This window comes from Sinohyriopsis cumingii, chromosome 18, assembly GCF_028554795.1.
Source record: "Sinohyriopsis cumingii isolate HCF-2022 chromosome 18, ASM2855479v2, whole genome shotgun sequence".
In the NCBI taxonomy this organism is placed as follows: domain Eukaryota; kingdom Metazoa; phylum Mollusca; class Bivalvia; order Unionida; family Unionidae; genus Sinohyriopsis; species Sinohyriopsis cumingii.
In genome coordinates this window covers 26,992,514-27,019,375 of record NC_142978.1, presented here as the reverse complement: position 1 = coordinate 27,019,375, position 26,862 = coordinate 26,992,514, and the positions used below count along the sequence as shown (strand labels likewise).

General features: G+C 34.6%; 1 protein-coding gene across 3 annotated transcripts in view; it reads left to right on the top strand.

Moving 5' to 3' along the window:
• The window catches only part of LOC149776268 (nostrin-like), a 136,389-nt gene extending 114,035 nt beyond the window's left edge, over window positions 1–22,354 (top strand). For all 3 annotated transcript variants that reach the window (XM_089942701.1, XM_089942700.1, XM_089942702.1), the window contains 4 exons: window positions 4,697–4,825; window positions 5,814–5,925; window positions 8,738–8,860; window positions 16,821–22,354. In XM_089942701.1, the coding sequence (XP_089798827.1) occupies window positions 4,697–4,825; window positions 5,814–5,925; window positions 8,738–8,860; window positions 16,821–16,924 (468 nt within the window). In that variant the 3' untranslated portion in view covers window positions 16,925–22,354. The remainder of the gene's footprint in view (window positions 1–4,696; window positions 4,826–5,813; window positions 5,926–8,737; window positions 8,861–16,820) is intronic.
• The last annotated feature ends 4,508 nt before the right edge of the window (window positions 22,355–26,862 follow it).

Below are 26,862 nucleotides of genomic sequence, written 5' to 3'. Positions count from 1 at the left end.
TTCAGAACATGAGGCCATGAGTTTGCACTCTGTGTCGTGAATATTCATTATTTCATTTCTCACCATAGTGCTATAATGTCTTGTACAGTATTAATATTCTTACCATTTTCTGAACTTTGCCAAATTTCCCTTTTTGTATGTGTAGATTATTATTGGTAAAATTTATTATTCTATATTGGAAGATTGCCTAACAATGTCAACATGCCATGCATTGAAAAAGTACAATTTTGTTTGCATTAATAATCATGTAGGCATTATTTCTGAAACTAACATTGGTGAAAATTTCTTCTCAGAATCATGAAAAACTTTCATGGCATGAATGTCTTTTTGGCTTGGTGTGAAAGATGAGGCTACTAACTTCAGAAAGCTTGCAATCAGGAAATATTTAAACTGTTACCAAAGCATGTACAACAGTGTTTTTATTGATAAGTACAATTGATTACAATAACTTGTGGAGTAGTGATATGGATTCTGTGTTTAATGTGTATGTGTGTGAGAGAGAGAGAGTTGTCATCTGCAGTCAGTACAAATAAGACAATGGATTGATTCCACATGTCCTGCTCTCTCTTGTGCACGCACACGCTAATGATTATATATGCCTGTAAAATTCTCTCTACACAAACATGTGGATGCCTTTTTTTATTGCTTTTTCTCTGTCCCCCCTCTCTCTCTAGACACAATGATGGATGTCAAATTTCCTTATCTCTGACATGATGCAATGACTAAATGCAAGTAAAAGACCTATAAATATCAGTAATACCATTTATTCATTAGTTATATACAGTACAAAACAACAATGAAACAATCTAAGTGAAAACCAATTTTATGGATATCATTGATCATGTTTTGTATGCATTAGTATGAAACAGTTGATAAAAAGAAATCTGGTCTCTACATTAATCACAGATTGGTTTAGTGGTTTCTACCACATCCCGAAAGGCTTTGGCTTTCCACCAGACTCACTGTTCATAAACAAATCTATGAAGGCGCTAAGAAGAATGTCACAAATATAGTCCATGCAGTGAAATCAGCCCACTACACTACTGAGATCATGGAAAGTTCCAGCTGCAAAGACCTCTTCGAGATTACTAACAAGCTAATGTCAAGGAACAAATGTACACCACTTCCAGCTACCTTTTCTCCAGTCGACCTTACGGACATGTTTGCAAATTTTTTCCATGACAAAGTACAGACCATTAGAGATAAGCTTGACACCACAATTTCAATTGACTCGTTGTCACCATACAGTTGGGATACAGAATTTGAGTGGCAACCATTAGCAGCATTGAACCTGTCTCAGGATTTTGTATGTACAATCCTGATGAAGAGTGCACCAAAGTCATGTGAACTTGATCCAATTCCAATATCACTGCTGCTTGAGTGCTTAGATCCAGTATTGCCTTCACTAACTGATGTTATTAATACCTCTCTCTCATCCAGGGAATTCCCACCATTTTTCAAAACTGCCATTGTAAAGCCTCTGCTGAAGAAACCAACACTAGATATTAACGATTTAAAGAACTACCGCCCAGTTTCTAATCTCCCATTCATATAAAAAAATCTTAGAAAAGGTTGTTCTATTCCAGCTTGTATCTCATCTGAATTCAAAGAGTCTCTTTTAGCAATGTACAATCTGCATATCGCCCTTGCGACAGTACTGAAACTACTCTTCTAAAAGTAGTTAATGCCATTGTCTCTGCTTTGAATAGCAGAAAGATTACAGTCCACACCCTCCTTGATTTGTCTGCATTTGACACAATAGACCATGATATATTACTTCACCATCTCCAGCATGTATTTGGCATTCATGATACAGACTTACTGTGGTTCAAGTCCCACTTGGTCAACAGGACACAAATTGTGTCTGTAAATGGAATACACTCCAACCCAGTTGATCAGTGTTGTGGTGTTCCACAGGGGGTCTATTCTTGGACCTGTTCTCTTCATTCTATACACTCAGCCGCTCTCAAGTGTCATAGATCATCATCTAGTGTCACACCAATTGTACGCTGATGATACCCAAATATACAAATCTAGCCACCCAACTGAAGTTGATGCTACCATCGATGGTGTAGAGAGGTGCATTTCTGATGTGAAATCATGGATGACATGTAACAAGCTGCAGATGAATGATGACAAAACTGAGGCCATTCTGATCACAACACAAAGATTTTCTCATTTACATTCTTTACCTCAAACAATAAATATCAGCAACACCAACATTAAATTCACACAATCAGTATGAATCCTAGGGTTACTCTGGACAGTACTCTCACATTGCACCTACATGTCATGAACATATGCAAGGCTGCATATCTTGAGCTGAGATGCATCAGCTCCATTTGCAAATATCTTTCAGTTGACGCCACTTAGAGTACCACGATCAGAACACATCTCCCCGCTGCTCTGTACCCTACACTGGCTATCCATTTGATCCAGAATCAAATACAAAATTTGTTCTCTGTGCTATGTTTCACTGTCGGACTCTAGTCCAACATACCTATCCGACTTCACCCATGTGTACACACCAGCAAGATACTTATGCTCCTCTTCTGACAATCGTATACTCCTTATTCCCACTATGAAAACAAAGTCATATGGACAGCGTTCTTTTGCATACCAGGGCCCAGCAACGTGGAATGAATTGCCCACTGGACTTAGACACAAAGGCACAGTGATCACATTCAAGAGTGCTCTCAAAACTCACTTATTTTGACTGCAAGAACAAACTTAAAGACCTAATAATGTTTCCTACCTTAAATATTCTCAGCATTTTTTTTTATTTTATGTTTTCTAATTTCATGGTGTTTGTGTTTGTAATCATATCATTATATATGTTTTTTATCTTATAGGTGTTGTCTAATGTTGTAAAGCGCTTAGAGCTTCTAAAGATTAGGCGCTATACAAAGTCCTCATTATTATTATTATTATTATCCTTTGGAATCCTCAATTTAAATTGAAACAAGGATCAAAGCAACTAGTAGTAGATCCATTTCAAGTACATTTCCCTTAATGAATCTTGTTTCTAAATACTGTGTTATTGGAATGTACAGATGCATTCATTTCCTTGTTTTTGTTGCAGTTTATGCAGTCGACTTCATTATTTATCATGTTAAAGTTAGTGATATTATGTAGTGAAGAGAATGATAATGAAAAATAAACGTCAAATCTTTTTAATAGCAAAATTGTATTCATACCTGACTGAAGTGAAACAACATCTCACAAGTTCCAATAGCTCTTTCATGCATGATTTCACATCAGCATACATTACCATACCATATGATACATGTGGAGACATCTATGCAAAATGTGATACATTGCAAATACATTGCAAAATGTAATACATTTGTTGAAAATTAAAATCTCTGAACATCTAAAATGTGAGTTTTCCACATTATTATTCATTTCATCAATACATTGAGGTTAGATTAATTAAGATCTTCCTTTGTTAATGACAGAAGCATAATTTGAGCAGTAAAGTTTGATGCGTGAAGTATTAATACAGTTTGTGAGGCATTGCAACTATGTTAATATTATATACAAATTTGATTTAGCATTATATATAATGTCTTATTATCTTCATTAGAACTAGGAAATGTTTTGAATCAGCTGATAACCATGTAGATAAATCAGCACCTCTCTGTAAACCTCTAAAGATTATGCTTGTGGCAGTCATACACAGTAAACCATGCCTATATGATATAGACCAATTCAATCTGGGATGGTCATCCTCAATAATTCTGAGAAAGCGTAGTGTTCTGAGCAATTCTCTGCTAGTTGCTGCTGCAACTCTGTCAGGACATGCAGAGAGATGGTGGAGGTTTCTTTTCTTAATCCTTTCCAATTTCTCTCCAGGCCTACTGTGATGGGTGGTGTTCCAAAAATACACATGAACTTTACTGTATATAGATATAAGTTACTAAAGGAAGTCTTCCTCAACAATATCTATCAGCTTATCTCGTATATGGACACAAGTAACAAAGCTTAGAAACACAGATGAGCCAGGTTATACAGCTGAAAGCTACATTTTACATGTAAATGTTGTCAAGTAAATGAACTGAAGAACTTTGAGTATTTATAAATTATGCTTTGTCAAAAAATAAATTTAATTACCGTAGATATGATTCAGAGAAATGTTGAAATGGAGAAGAAAAAAAAAACATCTTTGAAAGTTTGTGTGGAAAACAAAAACCAAGGAAATAGGTTTACATTTGGTATTTTGGTAGGTTATTCAGTGCTAAGGCAATTGGAGTAAAGTACATTACAAAAGGATGTACCAAGATAGCTGACCTGGGCTGATTCACTAGTAGGAATTGAACCTGTGGTCACGCATCCAGGTGACTTGCAGAAGAGTCCATCAGACCTATTCTACATATCCAAACCCAATAAATTGTAGAATCTAAAATATTCATGGGGATACAAATTCAAGGTTGGAAAGTAAACAAACTTTAACATGGGGATAAAATTGTGTGGGGCCACACTGTTTATCATCTCAATACCCTATCTAAACAAAGACTTTGTAGTGGATTTAAATGTATGGATATTTATTACTACCCATCCAAGAACAATTAAATCTTTAATGAATATTTCTGATTTTTACAGTATTTAACATTCAGAGAAAAGGCAGCTTATGTCTGTTTAAAAAAGTTAATATGTAAAAGATGAAATAAAATGTATCTCTATTGTTTTGTTTTAGGTTACATTAATGATGAATTTCCTTGAAGCCAATCACTTCAAGATTGCATCTTCTTTAACCGAGTTTGATGGCAGTCAGAAACCTAATCACAAGTTTTCCCAATATATGGAAACAAATAGAGACAAACAGGTGAGATTTTAAAAAAATTTCTGAGAATGAAATCTTGTGCAGGTAAACCTGCCTTAATGTATCCCCATAAAATGGATACCTGCTTATAAATTATAAGCTTGTAATGTTTTTTCCTTAATGAATTGAACCTTTATAGAAAGGACATATTCGTCCACTTAGTGTCCTTTAGTGACAGTTTTCACAGTGCCACACTTAATCTGTTGGAACCTCTCTAGAAAGAACACACCCTTGTGGTCCACTTAGTGTTTTTACTGACAGTTTTCACAGCGAAACACAATATGTTGGAACCTCTGTACCTTTATTTAAAGTGAATCTTTTCAAGTCCTTACCATATTTCTGTTAACTGCAGGATAAAAATAGTCAGATGTACACAGATATTAACTACAAATTAAAAAAACACAAAGATTAAACATTTTAAATTTGAATTTTTCTTCATGTAATGTTCATGGGATTTTTATCATGTGAGTTTGCCTGCATGCTTTTAGATTCAGATTTTACTATTTTAGGTAACTTCAGAATAAAAGAACATGAAAAATGTATAATATGGGGAATGATAATAATAATTATAATCCGGCAAACAGCTATTAAATAAAAAAGGATTTCACTGTCAATTTGACAGATGGTTTAACTTTTTGTACGTACAGCTACTGTATATACTCATTTGTAAGTTGCGTTCAGATGCAGACAACATGGACCCTTATTTGCTGTCACATAATGCACCAGCAGAACAGGTTCTATGTTGTTTTATTCTACTAATTACTTCAAACAAACTGCATAGAGCCATATCTGCCAGTACATTATGTGACAGCAGATCTGGGTCTGTGAAGTTGGCAGTTAGTTGGATTCAACTTTTTAGTGAGCATATATGGTATATTTAGTCTGTGCTGATCTATGTTGGTTAGCTTGGTTACCTGGCACAATTAATTTTTTACTTACTGTAGCACATTTATAAAATATTTTTATTCATGCTTGTATCTTCATTTTTCAGGGTATCCCTGTAACAGTGATGAAGGTACCCATGAATCTTGTGTCTCAGTACAACACTGGATATGATGTTACCAGTGTCACATTAGGAGCATTAACTAGTGATGAACCATTTGGTGAGTGTGTAGATGAAAGAACATATTGACAGCACACAATTAAGACATCAGTGAGCAAGAATATTTCTTTTAAGCTTTATTATGGCTCTGTTTGACAAAGCTGGCAGAACTCTGTAGTAATCATGTTTTTTGTCTATTCATGATCAGTTTGGTTTCAGAAGATTTATTTTTTACTGGGAATTGTTGGATTTTAACCACATTTGGTATGCAGCTTTATAATGATAAGACATCAAAAGAATTCAATTTCCAGCCATCCCTGTCATTATTTAGAGGAGTTATGACCCCTGATTTCAAATTCATCTAACTTTAGTTTCAGCAGCTTTACTTTCACAGGGGTTGCTAGATAACAACAGAGTTTGATATTCAGCAGAGTTTGATATTCAGCAGAGTTTGATATTCAGCAGTGCTAGATAACAACAGAGTTTGATATTCAGCACTGTATTGATCAGACCTTGAATGAATTATGCTTCCAACTAGACAACCTCCTGACTTTGCTGAGCTGTGGTAGCTCATTAGTTAGCATACCAGTCTCACAACTTAAAGGCTGCAGGTTCAAATCCTACCATCAAACCAGCCTGGGTCAGCTACCTAGTATTCCTGTTAGGTAAAGTACCGAACCAAACCCAAATAAACCTGACTGGTTTCTGCAGCAAATCTTTATTATAGTTTGGGGCTTTATATTAATATCACTTTAAACAAGTTTGTTTTCTGCTTTTGAGGACGTAATTGGATTGCTGCAGTGGCCTAAGTGTCCACCTTGGATGCTGAGTCATATCAAAGACTTATAAAAATGGTACTAGCAGTGCCTTGCTTGGTGCTCAGCATTAAGAGGTTAGTGTTAGGACCGGTCAGCCTGGTGTCAGGATAATGTGACTGGGTGGAACATGGTGATATATGTCTGTGGCATGATGCCCTAGTGCTAGACATTACTGTAAACTGCCACACTGCAGACATCGTAGTGACATGTCTTAAAAATTGTTAAAGCTATGTTAAAAATCCAAATCACACACACACAGGACATAATTCACAGGAGTAATGCCTTCTTATTGCCCAACATCCAGACCTTGGTCTCTGCAGCCTTACTTAACAGCATTTGTTGAATTTAAACTGAATTTGGTTTGTGGCTTTATATTGACGATAAATTGAATAAGTTTGATTTTCAACTGTCCATTTCATTTACAGGAGCTATTTCCCCTGATTGTCCATTCTCACTGACTTTGGTTTCTGTACCATGGATTGTTGAATTTTAACCAGAGATTAGTAGTCACCATTATACTGATGAGACCTTCAAGAATGTCACATTATCATTAACAAGAGTTTTGGCCAGTGATTGCCTGTTCGTCTCCTTAATTCCTGCTAAAGAAACTAACTAGCGGAGCCTTTTGCAGTGTACCCATAACTAATAGCTCATTTGCTTTATGTGGAGATTACAGATTTAGAAAACTTTATAAAATATATGTAGTTGTTCAGATCAGAAGATTCAGAATGATTTGGAGTGGCTCTTTCAGATGCTGAAGATTTTTTCAGCGAGTGAGGCAGCCATCTACATTTAAATTCATAATTTGTGAAAAATCTGCTGCAGTGTTTACTCTAGTTCAGAAATCATTGCCATGGAAATCAGTGAGCCCCCCACATAAGAACAATTGCACTTTTAATCATACATTTAATTCATCTGCTTGAAGAAGAATGAAATTACATACTAAATGAAAACAATAGAGTGGATTTATCCAAGTTCTGTGGCTTTACCATTACTTTTGTAATTTGATAGTTATTAGTAGTTTTAGGTACATGTACTCTTCCATCATATTTAGCATTTGTGTACTCTTAATGAACCATTTACTTATAAAGATTGTTAACAATACTGTTACTGCAATATTTTGGATAGTAAATTCTCTTGTTTTATGATAGGGTCCCAATAATTGTTGTTGTTGTTGTTGTAGGGTTTTACGCCATTTTTCAGCACACGATAGGCTATACATGGCGGCCAGTATTAATGGTGGAGGAAGAACCTGGGAAACCCCCCTGAAAGAACCACCAACCCATGAGAAGCTACTGGCAAGCTTTCTCACATACCCACATTGGCTGAATCCAAGACTCAAACCCACACAGACAGAGGTGAGATGGCAGTGATCTGTAACAGAGAGCGCTTTAGACCACTCGTCCACTTGGCCCCCCCACCAATAATTGTGTACAGAACTTTCTGTAACTATGTGATCTATAAATGCTAATGTTTTATAATGAGGTCCCAATAGTTGTGTGCAGATTTTTACAGCAGTGTGATCTATAACTACTCCTGCTTTATAATGGGGTAAATATGTGCAACAATATTGATCTGTAAATAGTGATGTTTTATAATTGGGTCCCAATATGAAACAATGTGACCTATAAATACTTGTGTTTTGTAATACGGTCTCAATAGTTGTGTACAGAAAATTTGATGTATATATGCTTGTGTTTTATGATGGGTCCCAATAAACTTGTGCAGAATTTTGTGTAGCATTGTGATCAATACTCATGTTTTCTAATTTGGTCCCAATAGTTTTGTGCACAAATTTGTATTGCAGAATGTGATGTATAAATGATGAAGTTTTAATGGGGTCCCAGTAGACATATTTTATAATTTTGTGTATCATTGTGATCAGTATGTACTCCTTTTTTAAAAATTTTTTTCAATTACACGTGTCCCGAAATTTGTGAAAGCAAGTTTCATTATGAGAAAGAATGCTACATGATTTTTTGCTACTTATTTTTCATGCATAATAAGAAATAATTGACTTTGATACATATTCATGAATGATTTGTTTCTTTTCAGATGATGATGATTTTGATGATTTCACAAATGATAATACTACACAAGTTCATCGAGTGATAGGAAAATGCAAGGCTATATATGATTATGTAGGGAATGCCTATGATGAATTGTCTATAAAAACAGGTATAATTATAAATGTTCTTGCTTGCTTTTTTCATGCATGATTAATCAAGAGTAATATAATGTTAGACCATGCATGCAGTGTAGAATGCCTTTGTGCCAAATGATAACAGTCAGTGAGTGAGTGTTGATGTGACAGATAGTGTCATGCATCCACAATGTAGCATGCATTTGTGCCAAATGATAACAATGAGCTGATGTGAGTGTCATGCATGCATAGTGTAGCATGTCTTTGTGCCAAATGATAACAGTGAGTGTTGATATGAAAAAGTGTTATCCATGCACAGTGAAGCATGCATTTGTGCCAAATGATAAGTGAGTGCTGATGTGACAGATAGTGTTATGCATGCACAGTGTAGCATGACTTTATGCCAAATGATAACAATGAGTTGATGTGACAGATTGTGTCATGCATGGCTGACACGATCGGGGGGTCAACCGGGAATATATCTCTGGGGCCTGGGCCCATGCCGAACAACAGTTTAATTTTATAAAAGAAAATATTTGTTTGAACAAGTACTAGGACAGGCCTGGGTGTTACTTACCTCTGGGACCTTGATTGCTCTCTATGACCCTGGTTTCATGTATGCACATTGTAGCATGCCTTTATGGTCTTTACTTCATATGGCATAAATTTACATTGATTTTCCTATGTGTTGTATTTTCCTTATGACATTTCACTTTAGTGTAATCTGATCGGTTAAATCACCAGAAGCAGTGACATTTAATGAATTACGTAGTCTGTTTTTATTGAAATTTCATGTTTTCTTATGCTGTTCAAACTCCATCATGTGTTCTTGTAATAATTTCACAGAGGCTGTATACAAGGATTTATCAACCCTATAAAGTAATAATTTCACAGAGGCTGTATACTTTATATCTGGGTATGATAAAGCCTTGTTATCATCTTCTTCAAAAGTCAATAATTGTATTTTATTCTACTTACCAAATGTTATCTTTTATATTTAAGAGTCATTTAATTTTCATAAAATTTGCAAATACACCTGGTTCATGACTTAAATTTTTCACTTTTTCAAGCTTTTTCTTTCTTGCATCATGATCTTTGAATGTGAGGAATATTTTTTTGCAAATTAAATTTCTCACTAGATTTGAATATCTTGTATGATAGTAAATAAATAAGTATGATAGTATTTATTTCTCATTGGGTACTAAGTTTTGATGAAACTATTCAAAGCTTATATAAACACCCCAGTATCATTATCCCCATCCATGTCCCACCTTGATTGAAGTTTTGGGGCAAGTCATTATTCATGTCTGTATCACATGTTGACTCTTGGTGGGATTTTAGAGCCTTAAAATGTATATTCTGGATCACAGTTTCAGGTTCAAATTTTAGGTCAAGCTCTTATTTATACTTATTTGATCTTTACTTGTAGCCAGTCCCCAAATTAAATTATGATGTGTATTCGATCCAGAATCAAACACAAAATTTGTTCTCTGTGCTACATTTCACTGTTGGACTCTAGTCCAACATACCTATCTGACCTCACCCATGTGTACACACCAGCAAGATACTTACGCTCCTCTTCTGACAATCGTATACTCATTATTCCCACTATGAAAACAAAGTCATATGGACAGCGTTCTTTTGCATACCAGGGCCCAGCAATGTGGAATGAATTGTCCACTGAACTTAGACACAAAGACACAGTGATCACATTCAAGAGGGCTCTCAAAACTCGCTTATTTCGACTGCAAGAACAAACTTAAAGACCTAATAATGTTTCCTACCTGAAATATTCTCAGCATGTTTTTTATTGTTTAATGTTTTTCTAATTTCATGTTGTTTGTTTTTGTAATAATATTATTATGTTTCTTATCTTATAGGTGTTGTCTAATGTTGTAAAGCGCTTAGAGCTTCTAAAGATTAGCGCTATACAGAGTCCTCATTATTATTATTATTGTTATTAGTTTTAGGACCTTTATTACAGGGCATATATTGCAACTTGGCCATTGGAGTTAAGAATAATTACAAAATTAGGATATTGTTACATTTTTGGGAAGGGCGCCAAGTGGTCAAGTGGTCTAAAATGCTCACCGCTACGGATCACTACCATCTCACCTCTGTCTGCATGGGTTCAAGTCTCAGGCTCGGCCAATGTGGGTATGTGAGAAAGCTTGCCTGTAGCTTCTCATGGTTCTTTCTAGGGTTTTCCTGGGATATTCCTCCACCATTTATACTGGCCACCATATATAGCCTAACTTGTGCTGAAAAATGGCTTTAAGCCCAGTAACAACAACATGTTTGGGGCAAGTTTCTACTTAGCCATTTAACTTTAACAGATTCTTCATTCCATGGCCATGGAATTCTATGCATGAAAGTATATGTATGTTTAAATCACTCTACCGTATTAAAAAAGTTTCCACTGACCTACTTTTAATTCAAAATGATTTGATATTAACTTAGGAACTTTTGGTTCCATCATGATTAAATTTACCTGTATGATGTTTATTCTTTGAAGACCTGTTTCTTATCAATTGCAGTAAATCTTGTGATACTTTACCTCCCAAATGGTGGAGCTTCTTCCAGGGGTTGGAGCTTCTTCCAGGGATTGGAGCTTCTTCCAGGGGTTTTCCCTGGTTCTTCTTCCATCAAATAAAATGGCTGTTATGTATAACCTATCATGTGCCAAAAAATGGCATTAACCCCTTAAGAACAACCACCACCGCCACTTCAGATATAGTGTCTGGGTCCTTGTTAGAAAATGAACTTAATTTGGCAGGCTTTTTATACTATCTCAGTATGACTGTTTTTCCTGTCATATGAAATGTTAGATATGCAAACATCTGGATTCATTTTACTGTAACATTTGAATAATTTGGTGCCAATGAGCTAGATTTTTATTTTAAATGACTTTGGGGTCTTTAAAAGTCTGATTAGATATCTTGATAAGTGTAAGTTGTAAAATCCTATAGAGTTGTCAAAATCTGTCCATATACTGATTTATTACATAGGCAGTACACTTTGCCTATAGTGTATGCAGTTTAATATTTTTTATATTACATGTATAATGTGAACATATCACTTTATGTAATTCTGATTGGTCCAAATAAGCCCATGAAATTATTGTGCAGTATTCTCTTTACTGACTGGCTGTGATCGTGAGAAAACTTTTTAAAACCCTGCCTTCTGCAGTGTTTTCTTTACAATGGACATTTGGTGGCCATTTTTCAATTTGACTTACGAAAGGCAATTGAGGAAAAATTATCTCTGCATCTGAATATAGACTAAATTACCCCCACAGGGGTTTGTTATGTCATGTATAACAATATCATCATAAGAAAAATAGCGTAAAACTCCAAGACAAGAACAATAATCAGAAGTAAAACCAAGGGTATTGCTCGTTTTATAGCGACTGGTGGGGTTGGGGTTGGGTGGTATATCAGTAACATATAAATAGAATCCACCATATATATGAGCATGGTTTAAATGTTAACTTAAGAAGGAAATAAACTCACCTCTGTTCACAGAAGAATGTGGACATAAACCGGTCTCCAAACTGACAAGACTTTTTCCAAACACAGCATATTTACGCCGGAAATATGTGAAGCAAATCCAACTCAAACAGAAATTTGTTTACGTCTTCTGTACAGTCTTTTGTTCCAAATCAAATACTGCAGATATCTATTCACAAATACATTACAGTTGTTACGAGTCTATGCTCTTTAAATAAGTACAGAAAAGACAACAAACTTTGTAAAATTTAACAATTTATTTCTCTAGAATACAAAGGGAAAATGAGAAAAACGAACATACAGTGTTGCAAATTAAATTCCAAAATAATCCAAGAATTAAAGACACAAGTCCTAGTAATTTAAAGTCCTGAATAAAATTTAGTAAAAGTCCTGAAGAGTTCCAAAACTTAAGGTGATGGTGTGTCTGTTAAAGCCTACAGAGTGCTGATGTGTTAACAGTCTCTTGTTGAATCACAGAAATATTATTCCAGGTTTGAATTCAGTATAAATTCCAGTGAATGTCTTTATCAAAGAATTTTATCAGAGCACTTTTGTATTTCCAGATAAAATAATAACTTGAATTAAATAATTTGAAGAAAATAAAATTAAGCCCAAACTGTTCACAACGTAATACAACTTGAAGGTGCTAGATGTTAAAGTATGAGTGATAAAATTCTCACATTCAGAAGATTATACAGTTTTCTGCTTGACCTCTGGTCACATTTAGCATTTTCTAAAAACAACCATTACCTAATGGAAAATAACCTTCTAGAATGATCAAATGAGCCTTGTTTACTTACAACACAATAACCTATACAATTCACTTAGGAATCTCTAAAACCCTGACCCAAATAAACATATTTACTCCTTGTTTACCTGAATAATAATCCTGATAATAATCACATGCACACAGAATAATTAAGCTATTATTATTAGTTGTTTACATAAATGAGATAAAAAAATGTCAATCAGGTCAAGCAGAAATTAACTCAGTCCATCATACAATGTTACATTACAATAACATGTAATGAAATAATATTTTAAATTACAAACAGTTTAATATACATAACACAGTAAATATAACAATTTCTGCATCCAGTAATCCTGTTTCACATGAAAATTGCAACAATGTAATGTTTAGTTGTGAAAGTAACATTTTGGGTAAACATGTACTCTAGGCCTGATGTGTACCATATTGAACAATGTGACAAAACACGCACTGATGATTCTGTTTTGAAAAATGATTTTATTGTTATAAAATGTTCTGTTTATTTGGATGGACGCATGTTTTTTTATTTATAGTTTGTAGAAAAGTACATTCTACTTATACTAGTTCAGCTTTGTTTGGGACTATATTTTAGGCACAACAAATGGAAGGTGCACCATCTGTCAGAATGAATGAAATTATTCATTCTTCTTTCTACCTAAATAATTTCCACTGAAATAAAAACTGTGTGATAAAAAGAATCTCAAATGGGTAATGGTTTAATGTTAAATTTATGAAACTCATTGAATATGTCCAGCCTTGGCTCACAAAAGCTGAACGTGATTTAACTTGTTTCATAAATTCAATATTAAATCATTACCCATTTGAGATCCACTATATATCCACTTGTATATACAGTCAAACCCACTTATCTCGACCTCGGTTATCTCGACAACCCGCTTATGTCGAGCGTTTTGGTCCGGTCCCGAAAAAATTCTTCTTTGTTATGCTATTTTTTACCCGCTTATCTCGACCTCTGTTAAGTCGATAACCCGGTTATGTCGGGCATAAGTTTCGGTCTGAAGTAACATGTGGACCCGCTTAATTCGACGAAATGCAACTTTTTAACGTCAATCTCACAGAAATTGTACAAGAAATAGTCAGCAAAAGCGATCGATTTTCAGGCACAATTTTGGTCCGTTACGGCAGTAGTCACATGTTTATTTCATATTCTTTCTATTTTTGGTTCGTAAGAGTAGCTTAATCGATTAGTTTATTAAGAATATATCATGTTCACTACATAAAATAACCTTTGTATTTGATATCCTGCCGGTAAGTTCAAAGAATTAGTTTACTGCTCGCTACCGGATGTGTTTATTCACCACCCGCGCATCTATTTATTTGCCATCTGGAATCATAATTGATACAAACTCGCATTGATGCCTGCGGGGTAAGTAGTCTACTCAACATTAACTTGCTTTAATAAATACTCTTTCTAACCCATGCTAGCGAAAGGAGTGTCATTTGCACTCACAGTCAATGTACATGTACATGTACATGTATTTTCAAAAACATTTATTGATCTTTATCTGCGAGATACTGTCATATATTAACCTGGATATAATACAATCTTGGTTATTTTGCACCTAACACCGCGTTATGCGTGAATGGCGGGTGCCTGAAAGCAATCGGTGGATGTTTCTCTCTCACTCTCTCGTTTGTGATTTTCTTTGATCCATTTTTCAATCTGATAACATATTCAAACCTCTGAGTACAACCAAACATGATTTGTTTTTCAATATTCACATCAATTATAAAAATGAGTCGTGTGTTATCTGACATAAGTGATGCACACTACAGTAATGGATGCATACGCTACATGTGATATAAGGAGTTCATAGATATATTTTTTCTTTAATAAATTACTTATGATGATAAAAAAGGAATAAATGATAACAACACCAGGTTAGTTCATTTCATTTTATTATCAATTAAGCGTTTTGTTTATTTTATTGTAACATGCAGTGGGAGGGGATTCCAGTAAACACCAGCAAGAGACAGGAGTAATGCTCAAGGACATTTTTAAAATTACCGGTTTTTATGAACCCGGATATCTCGGGACCTGGTTATGTCGACGATTTTTTTACACCCCCGACGTAATCGAGATAACCGGGTTTGACTGTAGTAGCTAATAATCTGAGGAACATATGCATTACTTTCATGATTATATTGGTAGTAAAAGGAACAGTTGTACTCGAAGAAGAGCTTATATTGGCAGTAAGAAATTGTCAGCTAATAGTTTTGATGTTATCAGTTTTTGCTGCAGTTTTCTATAGTACTTTTTGTAAATATTATTGGTAATTCATATCATGAACTAAAAGACCCATAATAATAATAATGATACATATATAATGACAGAAAGACTCATAATAACATTGATACATATCAAATGACAGAAAGACACATACTAACATTGATACAAATGTAATGACAGCAAGACCCATTATAACACTGATACATATCAAAATAACACTGATACAAATGTAATGACAGCAACACCCATAGCATTGATACATATCAAATGACAGAAAGACCCATGATAACATTGATACATATCAAATGAGAGAAAGACATAATAACATTGATACATATCAAATGACAGAAAGACCCATAATAATATTGATACATATATAATGACATAAAACCCCATAATAAGATTAATAAATATGAAATAACAGAAAGACCCATAATAAGATTGATATGTATCAAATGACAGAAAGACACATAATAACATTGATACATATCAAATGACAGCAAGACCCATAATAACATTGATTCATATCAAATGACAGCAAGACCCATAATAACATTGATACATATCAAATGACAGAAAGACTCAATAATTAATAACATTGATACATATCAGAGGACAGAAAGACAAATAATGACATTGATACATATGTATTGACAGAAAGAGACATAATGACATTGATACATATGTAATGACAGAAAAGCCCATAATAACATTGAGACATATCAGATGATAGAAAGTTCCATAATAACATTGAGACATATCAAATGACAGAAAGACACATCATGACATTGATACATATATAATGACAGAAAGATTCATAATAACATTGAGACATATCAAATGATAGAAAGAACCATAATAACACTGAGACACATCAAATGACAGAAAGACACATAATGACATTGATACATATGTAATGACAGAAAAACCCATAATAACACTGAGACATATTAAATGACAGAAAGACCCATAATAACATTGAGACATATTAAATGACAGAAATACCCATAATAACATTGATACATATTAAATGACAGAAAGACCCATAATAACATTGAGACATATTAAATGACAGAAATACCCATAATAACATTGAGACATATTAAATGACAGAAAGACACATAATGACATTGAGACATATTAAATGACAGAAATACCCATAATAACATTGATACATATTAAATGACAGAAAGACCCATAATAACATTGAGACATTTTAAATGACAGAAATACCCATAATAACATTGAGACACATCAAATGACAGAAAGATCCATAATAAGATTAATACATGAGTAATGACAGAAAGATCCCATAAAGGTTTTGGAACACACAATAATTATTAGCAAAATAAATTGAGAACTTTTTATATGTAAGTCATCCCAAAATGTACCTGTCCCAAATTTTATTATTTATCTGGTTAAGAGTTTTATATTTTTTATTGATGTTCAGTTTCATATTCTTGTAGGTGATACAGTTCTGTTGTATGAGAAACTCCCTGATGGCTGGTGGAAAGGAGAAATCCATGGCAAAGTTGGTGTTTTCCCAGCAACATATGTACAAGAACTTTAGCAGAGTCTCATTTGTTATTAATACATCATCAGTATGTGTTATTTGATGTTGTGATTGTTTTTGTTGTATACTGTATCATGAAATATCTGTGTGAACAAATCAGGCCATATTGATAAGTATTGATACAAAATATTGTATGTGGTTATATTTTTTGCATTTCAGATACATGGTAGATTTTTGAGAACTCATTTGCTTCTGAACATGGAAAAATGGATAATTTACAACTTTATTTTTCTTCTTTCTATTAGAAATAATCTGAAAAGAAAAAAAGAACTTCTCTCACCTGTCTGTATATCTGTCATAGATCCATGCATCCTGTATTTGTTAACAGTTATTTTAAACCTTATCAAAACAAATACTGGACCAATTTTCTTGACCAAATTAAGCACAGAACATGCTGGGATGAAAGGCTGTGAAATTTGTAATAATTATGATAAACCACTGTCAAATATGACCATCTTACTAAAAAATATTAAAAATTATGTGATAAAAAACAACAGTAACAATTATTACAACAGAAACAACAATATCAAACAGCAATTACAGCAACATAAAAGGACCTATTTCATTCGTACATTTAATGGTGAAAAAATAAGTTGTATGTTCTGTTGTAAATAGTGTGGAAAAAGACTGTTTCATTTAGTATGTTCTTAATATTATTCTTTTTTGTCAGAATATATATATGTATATATATATACTTGTAATTAATTAATTATTTTAAGATCTGTGAAATTTATTTGTACAAAACATTCATTACTTACATGGGATGATGAATGATTTACATATGAGTACCATTCTCTGCCTGTTTTCAGGTGTATAGCTGGTTGGTTTTTGTTTTATTAGTTTATGTCTCATCCCCTCTAATCCCCTGCGGGATCGGAGATGTAGAATATGCCTCAAACTCTCCTTCATGTCTAAAGAGGCAACTGATGGAGCCAGGAGCAGTACTTGTTAAGTGGTTAGTATGCAAGACTCCTGACTGAAAGGGTATGCGTTCAAATCTTACCATTGGATCAGACCAGATTTGTTACTATGGTATACTTGTGCAGGACCCTTTCCTGAATTTCCTCAGCATTAGAACATGGGCAAGACCCTTTGTTCAGATTGCCTTGGCATTAAAGCGTGAGTAAAACCATTTACTCAAGTTGCCTTGGCATTAAAGGTTGCCCTGCCTGGTTGGGCAAGACACTTTACTTGAAGTGCCTTGGCATTGAAGCTTGGGCAAGACCCTTTACTGAGATTGCCTTGGCATTAAAGCTTGGGCAAGACCCTTTACTGAGATTGCCTTGGCATTAAAAGCTTGGGCAAGACACTTTACTCAAAGTGCCTTCACATTACATAATCTGCTTTTGTTACTTTATGCCCATATCTAATTGAGTTATTTTATTTTGTATTTATGTATATTTTATTTCATTAGGATGGTAATAATTATAGTAGATCTAACACAGTGGATATTCATGAAATTTGTTGAAGAATTTTCATCTTGTGCAAGTTAATGCAAGGAATGCATTCCTTCTCTACAAATACTCCATTTATATTGTATGTAATGTGTCCATCTTGGGTCTATTTTGACTCACAATATTGATTTTTGTGTGCAATTTATGAGTCAGTTGATCCATAGTGGTAGTAATTCATCTTGCAAACAATTATTTGATAGCAGTTTTACATTACCACCTAGTGCAGTGCTGTATCTTTTCTTGACACTAGTCCCCAGTCCAAGGAGATCATTCCCTCCTCCAATTAGTAATAGGTCTAGAATAAACAAGAACCCCATCTGATACTTTAGCTCCAACAATCGGACTATCATATTTCTTTTCCTTGGACTTTATGCAGTTCTATAATATCTCTATACAGTTCTATAATATCTCTATACAGTTCTATAATATCTCTTGCACACTTCATTTTTTTGACATTTCTGCTGTCAGTCATATTCCTTTTCTGTGTGGTCAGAAAGTGTTAACAATTGCCTATGTGATTGGTATTTTAAAGGTTAACACTTGCCTATGTGATTGGTATTTTCAAGGTTAACAATTGCCTATGTGATTGGTATTTTCAAGGTTAACAATTGCCTATGTGATTGGTATTTTCAAGGTTAACAATTGCCTATGTGATTGGTATTTTCAAGACTGAAGACTATTGATACATTGTCATGCCACAGTGAAGATGCCAGAATTTTTTTTTTTTTATAAATAAGAATTTCAAGTGTCTGTGCCAATTTCCATAAACTTTCACACAACAAATGCTGTAGTAATTATAAAGCATATAATGTTGATACAACAAATGAATGGGCTAAATTTATTTAGAGTTATGATGTAGAAATGTTCCAGTTATTTTGATTAATCAGCAGTCTTCCCTTCATTTGGTGCTTTGAACAAATTCATCAACACTATAATAGCAGGTATTGCATTCCTGCTACAGTATACAACTATAGTGGGTTTTTGTGTGTGTCAGTTGAAGAGTAACACTAATTTTAATCCTGCAATACTCACCTGCTATTATTGCTCAACTCTCTCCTCCTTCTCTGCTCTGATGTCCTTTCAGTCTGTCAGGGTCAATGAAGATAGATATTCTGACTGTTAGAAGTTGTCTTGTATCAGGCTGGGATATGTTTTTTGTTCAACAAATCCAGTTAAAAATTAGAAGAGGTAATAATCTATTTGGACTGGGTATGAGCATAGAAAAGATACTGCAATGCAACAATACCAGGTAAGTATTACATAGTTAAAATTAGTTTACCCCTCATCCCTGCAAAAATTGCACTTTTGTGTGAGAAAAACTCGAGCCTTGTTGTTGGACCATGTTGGAAAAAGGATAGTACTAACTCAATAGATATAGAGATGCCATTTATACTTATTTTATGAATGTGTGTGTAAGTGCCTGCATCACAATGGCATTTGACTAATGACCCATCATTACTTATTGTGACAAGGCCCAATGATTCACCTGAGAAAGTTTAAAAAAGATTTGAAAACATTCAGGTGATGAAGAGTAAATTTTGGAAGAGATTCCATGAGAGTAAACCTTGAGCTGCCAAAATTCCATAAAAGGGAGCATAAGACTACTGTTTAACAAATGCCAAGCCTTGTCACATAGCAGTAAAAATGCCAAGCCTTTTCACATAGCAGTAAAAAAGTCAAGCCTTGTCACATAGCTGTAAAAATGTCAAGCCTTGTCACATAGCAGTAAAAATGCCAAGCCTTGTCACATAGCAGTAAAAATGCCAAGCCTTGTCACATAGCTGTAAAAATGCCAAGTCTTGTCACATAGCTGTAAAAATGTCAAGTCTTGTCACATAGCTGTAAAAATGTCAAGTCTTGTCACATAGCATTAAAAATGACAAACCTTGTCACAAAGCAGTAAAAATGTCAAGCCTTGTCACATAGCAGTAAAAATGTCAAGCCTTGTCACATAGCAGTAAAAATGCCAAGCCTTGTCACATAGCAGTAAAAATGTCAAGCCTTGTCACATAGCTGTAAAAATGCCAAGCCTTGTCACATAGCTGTAAAAATGTCAAGTCTTGTCACATAGCATTAAAAATGACAAACCTTGTCACATAGCAGTAAAAATGACAAACCTTGTCACATAGCAGTAAAAATAATTGTTAAGGCATGTTTCAGCCAAAAAGCACCATAAATTGGTGAGGTTTAATTCTTAAAATTATTGAATGAAAATTGAAGTACAGCTAACCTACCAATAGGTTCCAAAGAGTGTTCACATTTTTGGTTTCACTGCCTTTAAATTTTTTGAAAAACTTGTAATTTAGTTAACTTTAATAACATTACTTTTAGCCTTTTACAAATCCCAATTTGATTGTTTGAAGCAAATAATTTCATTATGTTTTAGTCTTTAATAAACAAAAATAAAAAGAATTCATATGAAATTGTGTTACTGTGAAATTTGCACAAGTCCGAATCATGTACTTCAGTTGATACCTGTATTCTCATGTCCAGATTCCTATTTTTAAAAACATTCCTTTACTTAAGTTGGCATTTCTTTGCAGATGGGACAAGATGGACAGTTTGAAGGACATTTCATAGTTTCTGTTTAGGGAGGATTCATAAGAATACACAACTCCCACATAAAGCAAAGTCAAATTTTACATCTTGAGAAACATATTTCAGATCACAAAGAATTGGCAAACTTGCAGTAGAGTATTTTAATATTATTCTTGGTCAAGCATCTCAGAATTGAGCTATTATTAATATTGGTTAGTCAAGTGCTCTATACAGCACACATGTATATCTCAGTAGTTTATTCTTACATTTGTGGTCAAATCTAAAATCATGAATGTCAGCCTTGTGAAAATTAAGGGTCAATAGTGATTTGTTTCACGAGTGCCTTTAAAATTAAACATTGAGTGGTACAAAAGAGTCAGTTTGCTTAAATTTAGAGAAATTTCTCCAGGTACAGTACTGATCTTTTGAACATTTTTATGGAAATGGGCAATTTAAATACTTTTGCAGCTTATATTTTATTTATGTACTTTTTATTGTAATTTCTGCCTCGAGAAGACTCTTATAGAACATCTTACAAAGATTGTTATAGTAACCAATTGAATCGGATAATTAAAACAAAACTGCATAATAATAAATTACTTGTTTTGAGATGACCATCATTGCAATTGACTGGGTGTTGGGTTCATTTTTTGTCTAAAAGAATTTTATATTTCATTATTCTTGTTTTAATGAATTGTATCACTTCTGTTAAGTATACCTCATATGAGCCAGTAAATATTAAATTCATTCAGTGTAATGCCAATAAACTATTTGCCTCACTTGACATGTTACTCATAAGACCATGACCTCCAGTCAAACAGTTTAGGATGATATCACATTAATCAAATTGAACTAATGTCATTGTGTCGATTCTAACTAATGTAATAAATGTTTTTGAGGAAAAATATGTGGTCACCTAGTTTCATCAGGGAAAATTTAGTAGTAAAAAAAACCAAGGTAGTATTTATTAGCTCACACGTGTTGGTGTTAAATTGGGCATAAATACCCTCCCCTATAGCATCTGGTAGAAGTAGCTAAAATTCTAGAAATTCTCACATACACCCCATCCTATAAATATTGCTCTTATCCTAAGGTGCAAATCACAATGTGTAAAACATATCTGAATAAATCATACAAGTCATCTTTGCAAGTTTAATATTGCATTGGCATTATATTTTTTCTTTTTTAATCATGTATATGGATGTGTACATTTCATTTCTTTGATGGGTCATGAAATCATGTGTGTATTAAACTATATCAGGGTTAAAAAAGAATTGTGCTTTTTTGTCATATCTGTATAAAAACTATTTCTTCATCATCACGTGCAATACTTGTTTAGATTATCTTCCCTTGTTGCCATGGTAAATACTGTGACAACTGCACAGGTACACTTCCTAATGTGCTATGTATATCAAATAAACATCCTAAACAAAAATTGTTTTTTTTAATTATTTAATGCAGAAAAGTAGGTACATGTTTATGAACCTAGCAGTGGTTATTTGTAATTAGCATGTTCAGTGTAAAGTTATGGAGTGTGTTAACTTTGAACACGATAGGATGCCATTCCATCGTACACAAGTACTCATGATGAACCATGAACCAATTTCTGACTTGGATAGTAAAACCAATAATTGCATAATGGCAGTAGCCATGAAAATGTCCTGACTTGCCTAAACACCAAACTTTTTCCAGGCCATGCTGTCCTCATCCCAGCTCTGGAGTGCTCACAAAGGTCATGCTCTCCTTATCCCAACTGCTCACCTTATGATTACTTGAGGTGGTGCTCTGCAGTTTCGTATTTTGCATAGGGTTAGGATTTTAAAGAAAAAAAAATTCCCTGGATTTCCTCACTGGTTATACTGGCTATTTAAAAAAGACCTTGTATATCTTGGGTATAATTCAAAGCACCTTTAATTCCCGTTATTTTATTATATGATTAATATGTGGCACCATGTTCATTTACAACCGATTAGACCCCTTGATGTTATTGTTATTATAGCGTTCAACGCCATTTTTCAGCACACGATAGGCTATAATAATAATAATAATAATGAGGACTTTGTATAGCGCCTAATCTTTAGAAGCTCTAATCGCTTTACAACATTAGACAACACCCATAAGATAAAAAACATATAATAATAATATTAAAAAAACAAACACCATGAAATTAGAAAAACATTAAAAAATAAAAAACATGCTGAGAATATTTCAGGTAGGAAACATTATTAGGTCTTTAAGTTTGTTCTTGCAGTCGAAATAAGTGAGTTTTGAGAGCCCTCTTGAATGTTATCACTGTGTCTTTCTAAGTTCTGTGGGCAATTCATTCCACGTTGCTGAGCCTTGGTATGCAAAAGAATGCTGTCCATACGACTTTGTTTTCATTGTGGGAATAATGAGTATATGATTGTTCGAAGAGGAGCATATCTTGCTGGTGTGTACACATGGTTGAGATCGGATAGGTATGTTGGACTAGAGTCCGACAGTGAAACGTAGCACAGAGAACAAATTTTATGTTTGATTCTGGATCGAATGGATAGCCAGTGTAGGGTACAGAGCACTGGGGAGGTGTACTCTAAGTATGATCCGAGCAGCTGTGTTTTGAACTTTTTGAAGTTTCTGCAGTAGATATTGAGATGAACCGGACAGAATCGAGTTAGAATAGTCCAGTCTTAAAAGTACTAATGAACACGTGTTTTAGTGGCATCAACTGAAAGATATTTGCGAATTGAGCTGATGCGTCTCAGCTGAAGATATGCAGCCTTGCATATGTTTGTGACATGTAGGTGCAGTGTGAGAGTACTGTCCAGAGTAACCCTAGCATTTGTACTGATTGTGTGAATTTAATGTTCATGCTGCTGATATTTATTGTTTGAGGTAAAGAATGTGAATGAGAAAATTTTTGTGTTGTAATCAGAATGACCTCAGTTTTATCATCATTCATTAGAAATGCACCTCTCTACACCTTGGATGGTAGCATAAACTTCAGTTGGGTGGCTAGATTTGTATATTTGGGTATCATCAGCGTACAACTGGTGCAACACTGGATGATGATCTATGACACTTGAGAGCGGCTGAGTGTATAGAATGAAGAGAACAGGTCAAAGAACAGACCCCCTGTGGAACACCACAACATAGATCAACTGGGCTGGAGTGTATTCCATTTGCAGATACAATCCGTGTCCTGTTGACCAAGTAGGACTTGAACCACAGTAAGGCTGTATCATGAATGCCAAATGCATGCTGGAGACGGTGAAGTAATATATCATGGTCTATTGTGTCAAATGCTGCAGACAAATCAAGGAGGGTGTGGACTGTAATCTTTCCGCTATCCAACGCTGAGAGAATGTCATTAACTACTTTTAGAAGAGTAGTTTCAGTACTGCGGCAAGGGCAATATGCAGATTGTACATTGCTAAAAAGTCTCTTTGAATTTAGATGAGATACAAACTGGGATAGAACAACCTTTTCTAAGATTTTTGATATGAATGGGAGATTAGAAACTGGGCGGTAGTTCTCTAAATCGTTATGGTCTAGTGTTAGTTTCTTCAGCAGAGGCTTTACAATGGCAGTTTTGAAAAATGATGGAAATTCCCTGGATGAGAGAGAGGTATTAATAACATCAGTTAGTGAAGGCAATACTGGATCTAAGCACTCAAGCAGCAGTGATTTTAAAAATTGGAACAAGTTCACATGACTTTGGTGCACTCTTCATCATGATTGTACGTACAAAATCGATAGAGACAGGTTCAAATGCTGCTAATGATTGCCGCTCAAATTCTGTATCCCAATTGTATGGTGACGATGAGTCAATTGAAATTGTGGTGTCAAGCTTATCTCTAATGGTTTGTACTATGTCACGGAAGAAATTTGCAAACATGTCCGGAAGGACGACTGGAGAGAAGGTAGTTGGAAGTGGTGTTGATTTGTTCCTTGACATTAGCTTGTTAGTAATCTCAAAGAGGTCTTTGCAGCTGGAACTTTCCATGATCTTAGTAGTGTAGTGGGCTGATTTCACTGCATGGACTATATTTGTGACATTCTTCTTAGTGACTTCATAGATTTGCTTATGAATAGCGAGTCTGGTGGAAAGCCAAAGCCTCTCAGCTTTACGGCGGTCTCTTTTAGCAGTGCGAAGCTGGTCCCTAACACTGCTATACCATGGAGAACACTTGAATTGATACTCTGCACTTGGTAGCTGGGGCATGTTTGTCAAGCAATGAACACAGACATTTATTGAGTTGTTCTGAGGTAGGAGGTAAGCAAGTTGTTAGGTTGGCTTGGATGTCGTGCATTAGTTTGGTTCTATTTATCATACGGAGATTTCTCTTAGTAGCAGATAAGGTGGAGGGTTAGGAACTGATACGTCCAGATGGCATATAATGCAGAGGTGATCTGATGCAAGGTCATGGGATACCAGGAAGGACCGTAGAATGTTATCATCAGGTTTTTGAAGAATCCAGTCTAAAATGTGACCATGTTTATGGGTGGTTTGGTTAACTGACTGTTTGAGGTTGAAAACATTAATGGAATCTATGAGTTTTGATGTATTTGAGTTTCCGGGACAATCAAAGTCAAAGTTGAAATCTCCAAGACTAATCAGGTTGCCACCTATCAAATTTCCATAGTCCAGGAGATTTGGAAACTGCTCCAAAAAGAGAGTCAGCCAGCTTGTTTTTTCTACTAAGAGGAGGGCGGTATAGGCAGAAAAAATGGACTGACCTTTTCTCCAGTGTGAGTGTGGTTTGGACAAGTTCAAACGATGTGTGGTCGAAATTGAATGTTGTGGTGTGGTTTAGACATTTTATCATGGAGTTCTTTGAGATGACAGCAATTCCACCTCCGCAAGAATCACAGGGGAACGACTTGATGGAGTAACCAGTGGGTGTTAGATCCACACACTTGGGTTCATCGCCTTATGTTTTTAGCCATGTTTCTGTCAGGAAAAATGTCAACATTTTGGTCGTTGATAGCGGCCAGTATTAATGGTGGAGGAAGAACCCAGGAAAACCCTGGAAAGAACCACCGACCCACGAGAAGCTACTGGCAAGATTTCTCACATACCCACATTGGCACATAGTAACATATATTATGACAAAGTTTTGCATAATCTTTCATGTACAAAGAATTGTGACTGGTAATGTTCACATTCTAAAACTTGGCAATGAGAGATTATATGAACACTGCCATGATACTGAAGATGAATTTTTTTTAAATACTGATGTTCTGCTATACAAAATAATGGTCTAAAACTAAACAAGAACCGAGTTTATCCCTCTCAAACAACTACATTGTCCTTTGCTCTTTTGTATTATTTATAGGATTTGCAACAATCGGAAATAGCTCAATTCATTTAAAAACTATCTGGATTATGAATGCTGAAGAAAAAAATTGGTTGTGTGCCATATCTCACTAACTTTGCAAATTGTTTTGTTTGCTGTACATTTTTCCTACCTCTTATCACATAATTCAGTTTGTGACACAGGTCTTTTTTTTAAAAAACACACCTGACAATAACAAGTAAGACATACTAAGCACCAGTGTGATATTCTCTGATATTATTTAATGTACATAGCATCAAAAGTTGGCAACACTACCAAATGTACTGCATGGGCTTTGCTGGATCTACCAATGACTAAGAATCTGCGCAGTTGCTTACAACTAGAAATGGTCTTATTTTACTCAAAGGTTCTGTCTGAGGACATGTTTTTCAAAAGTAAATAGTTTAGTTTAAAGACATTTTGTCAGCATTATCAGTACAGCAGTCCAAAGTAAAATGTTGCATAACCAATTCTTGTGAAATTCTGCATTTTTCCTTACAACACCATATTTGATGTAAAAATAATCTATATTGAAGACTGAACAGTTAAATCCCACTCTTAAGTAGGGATATGGAGAAAGAAAAATGCTGCTTCACTGACCGTCATTATGTTTGTTACAGATTTT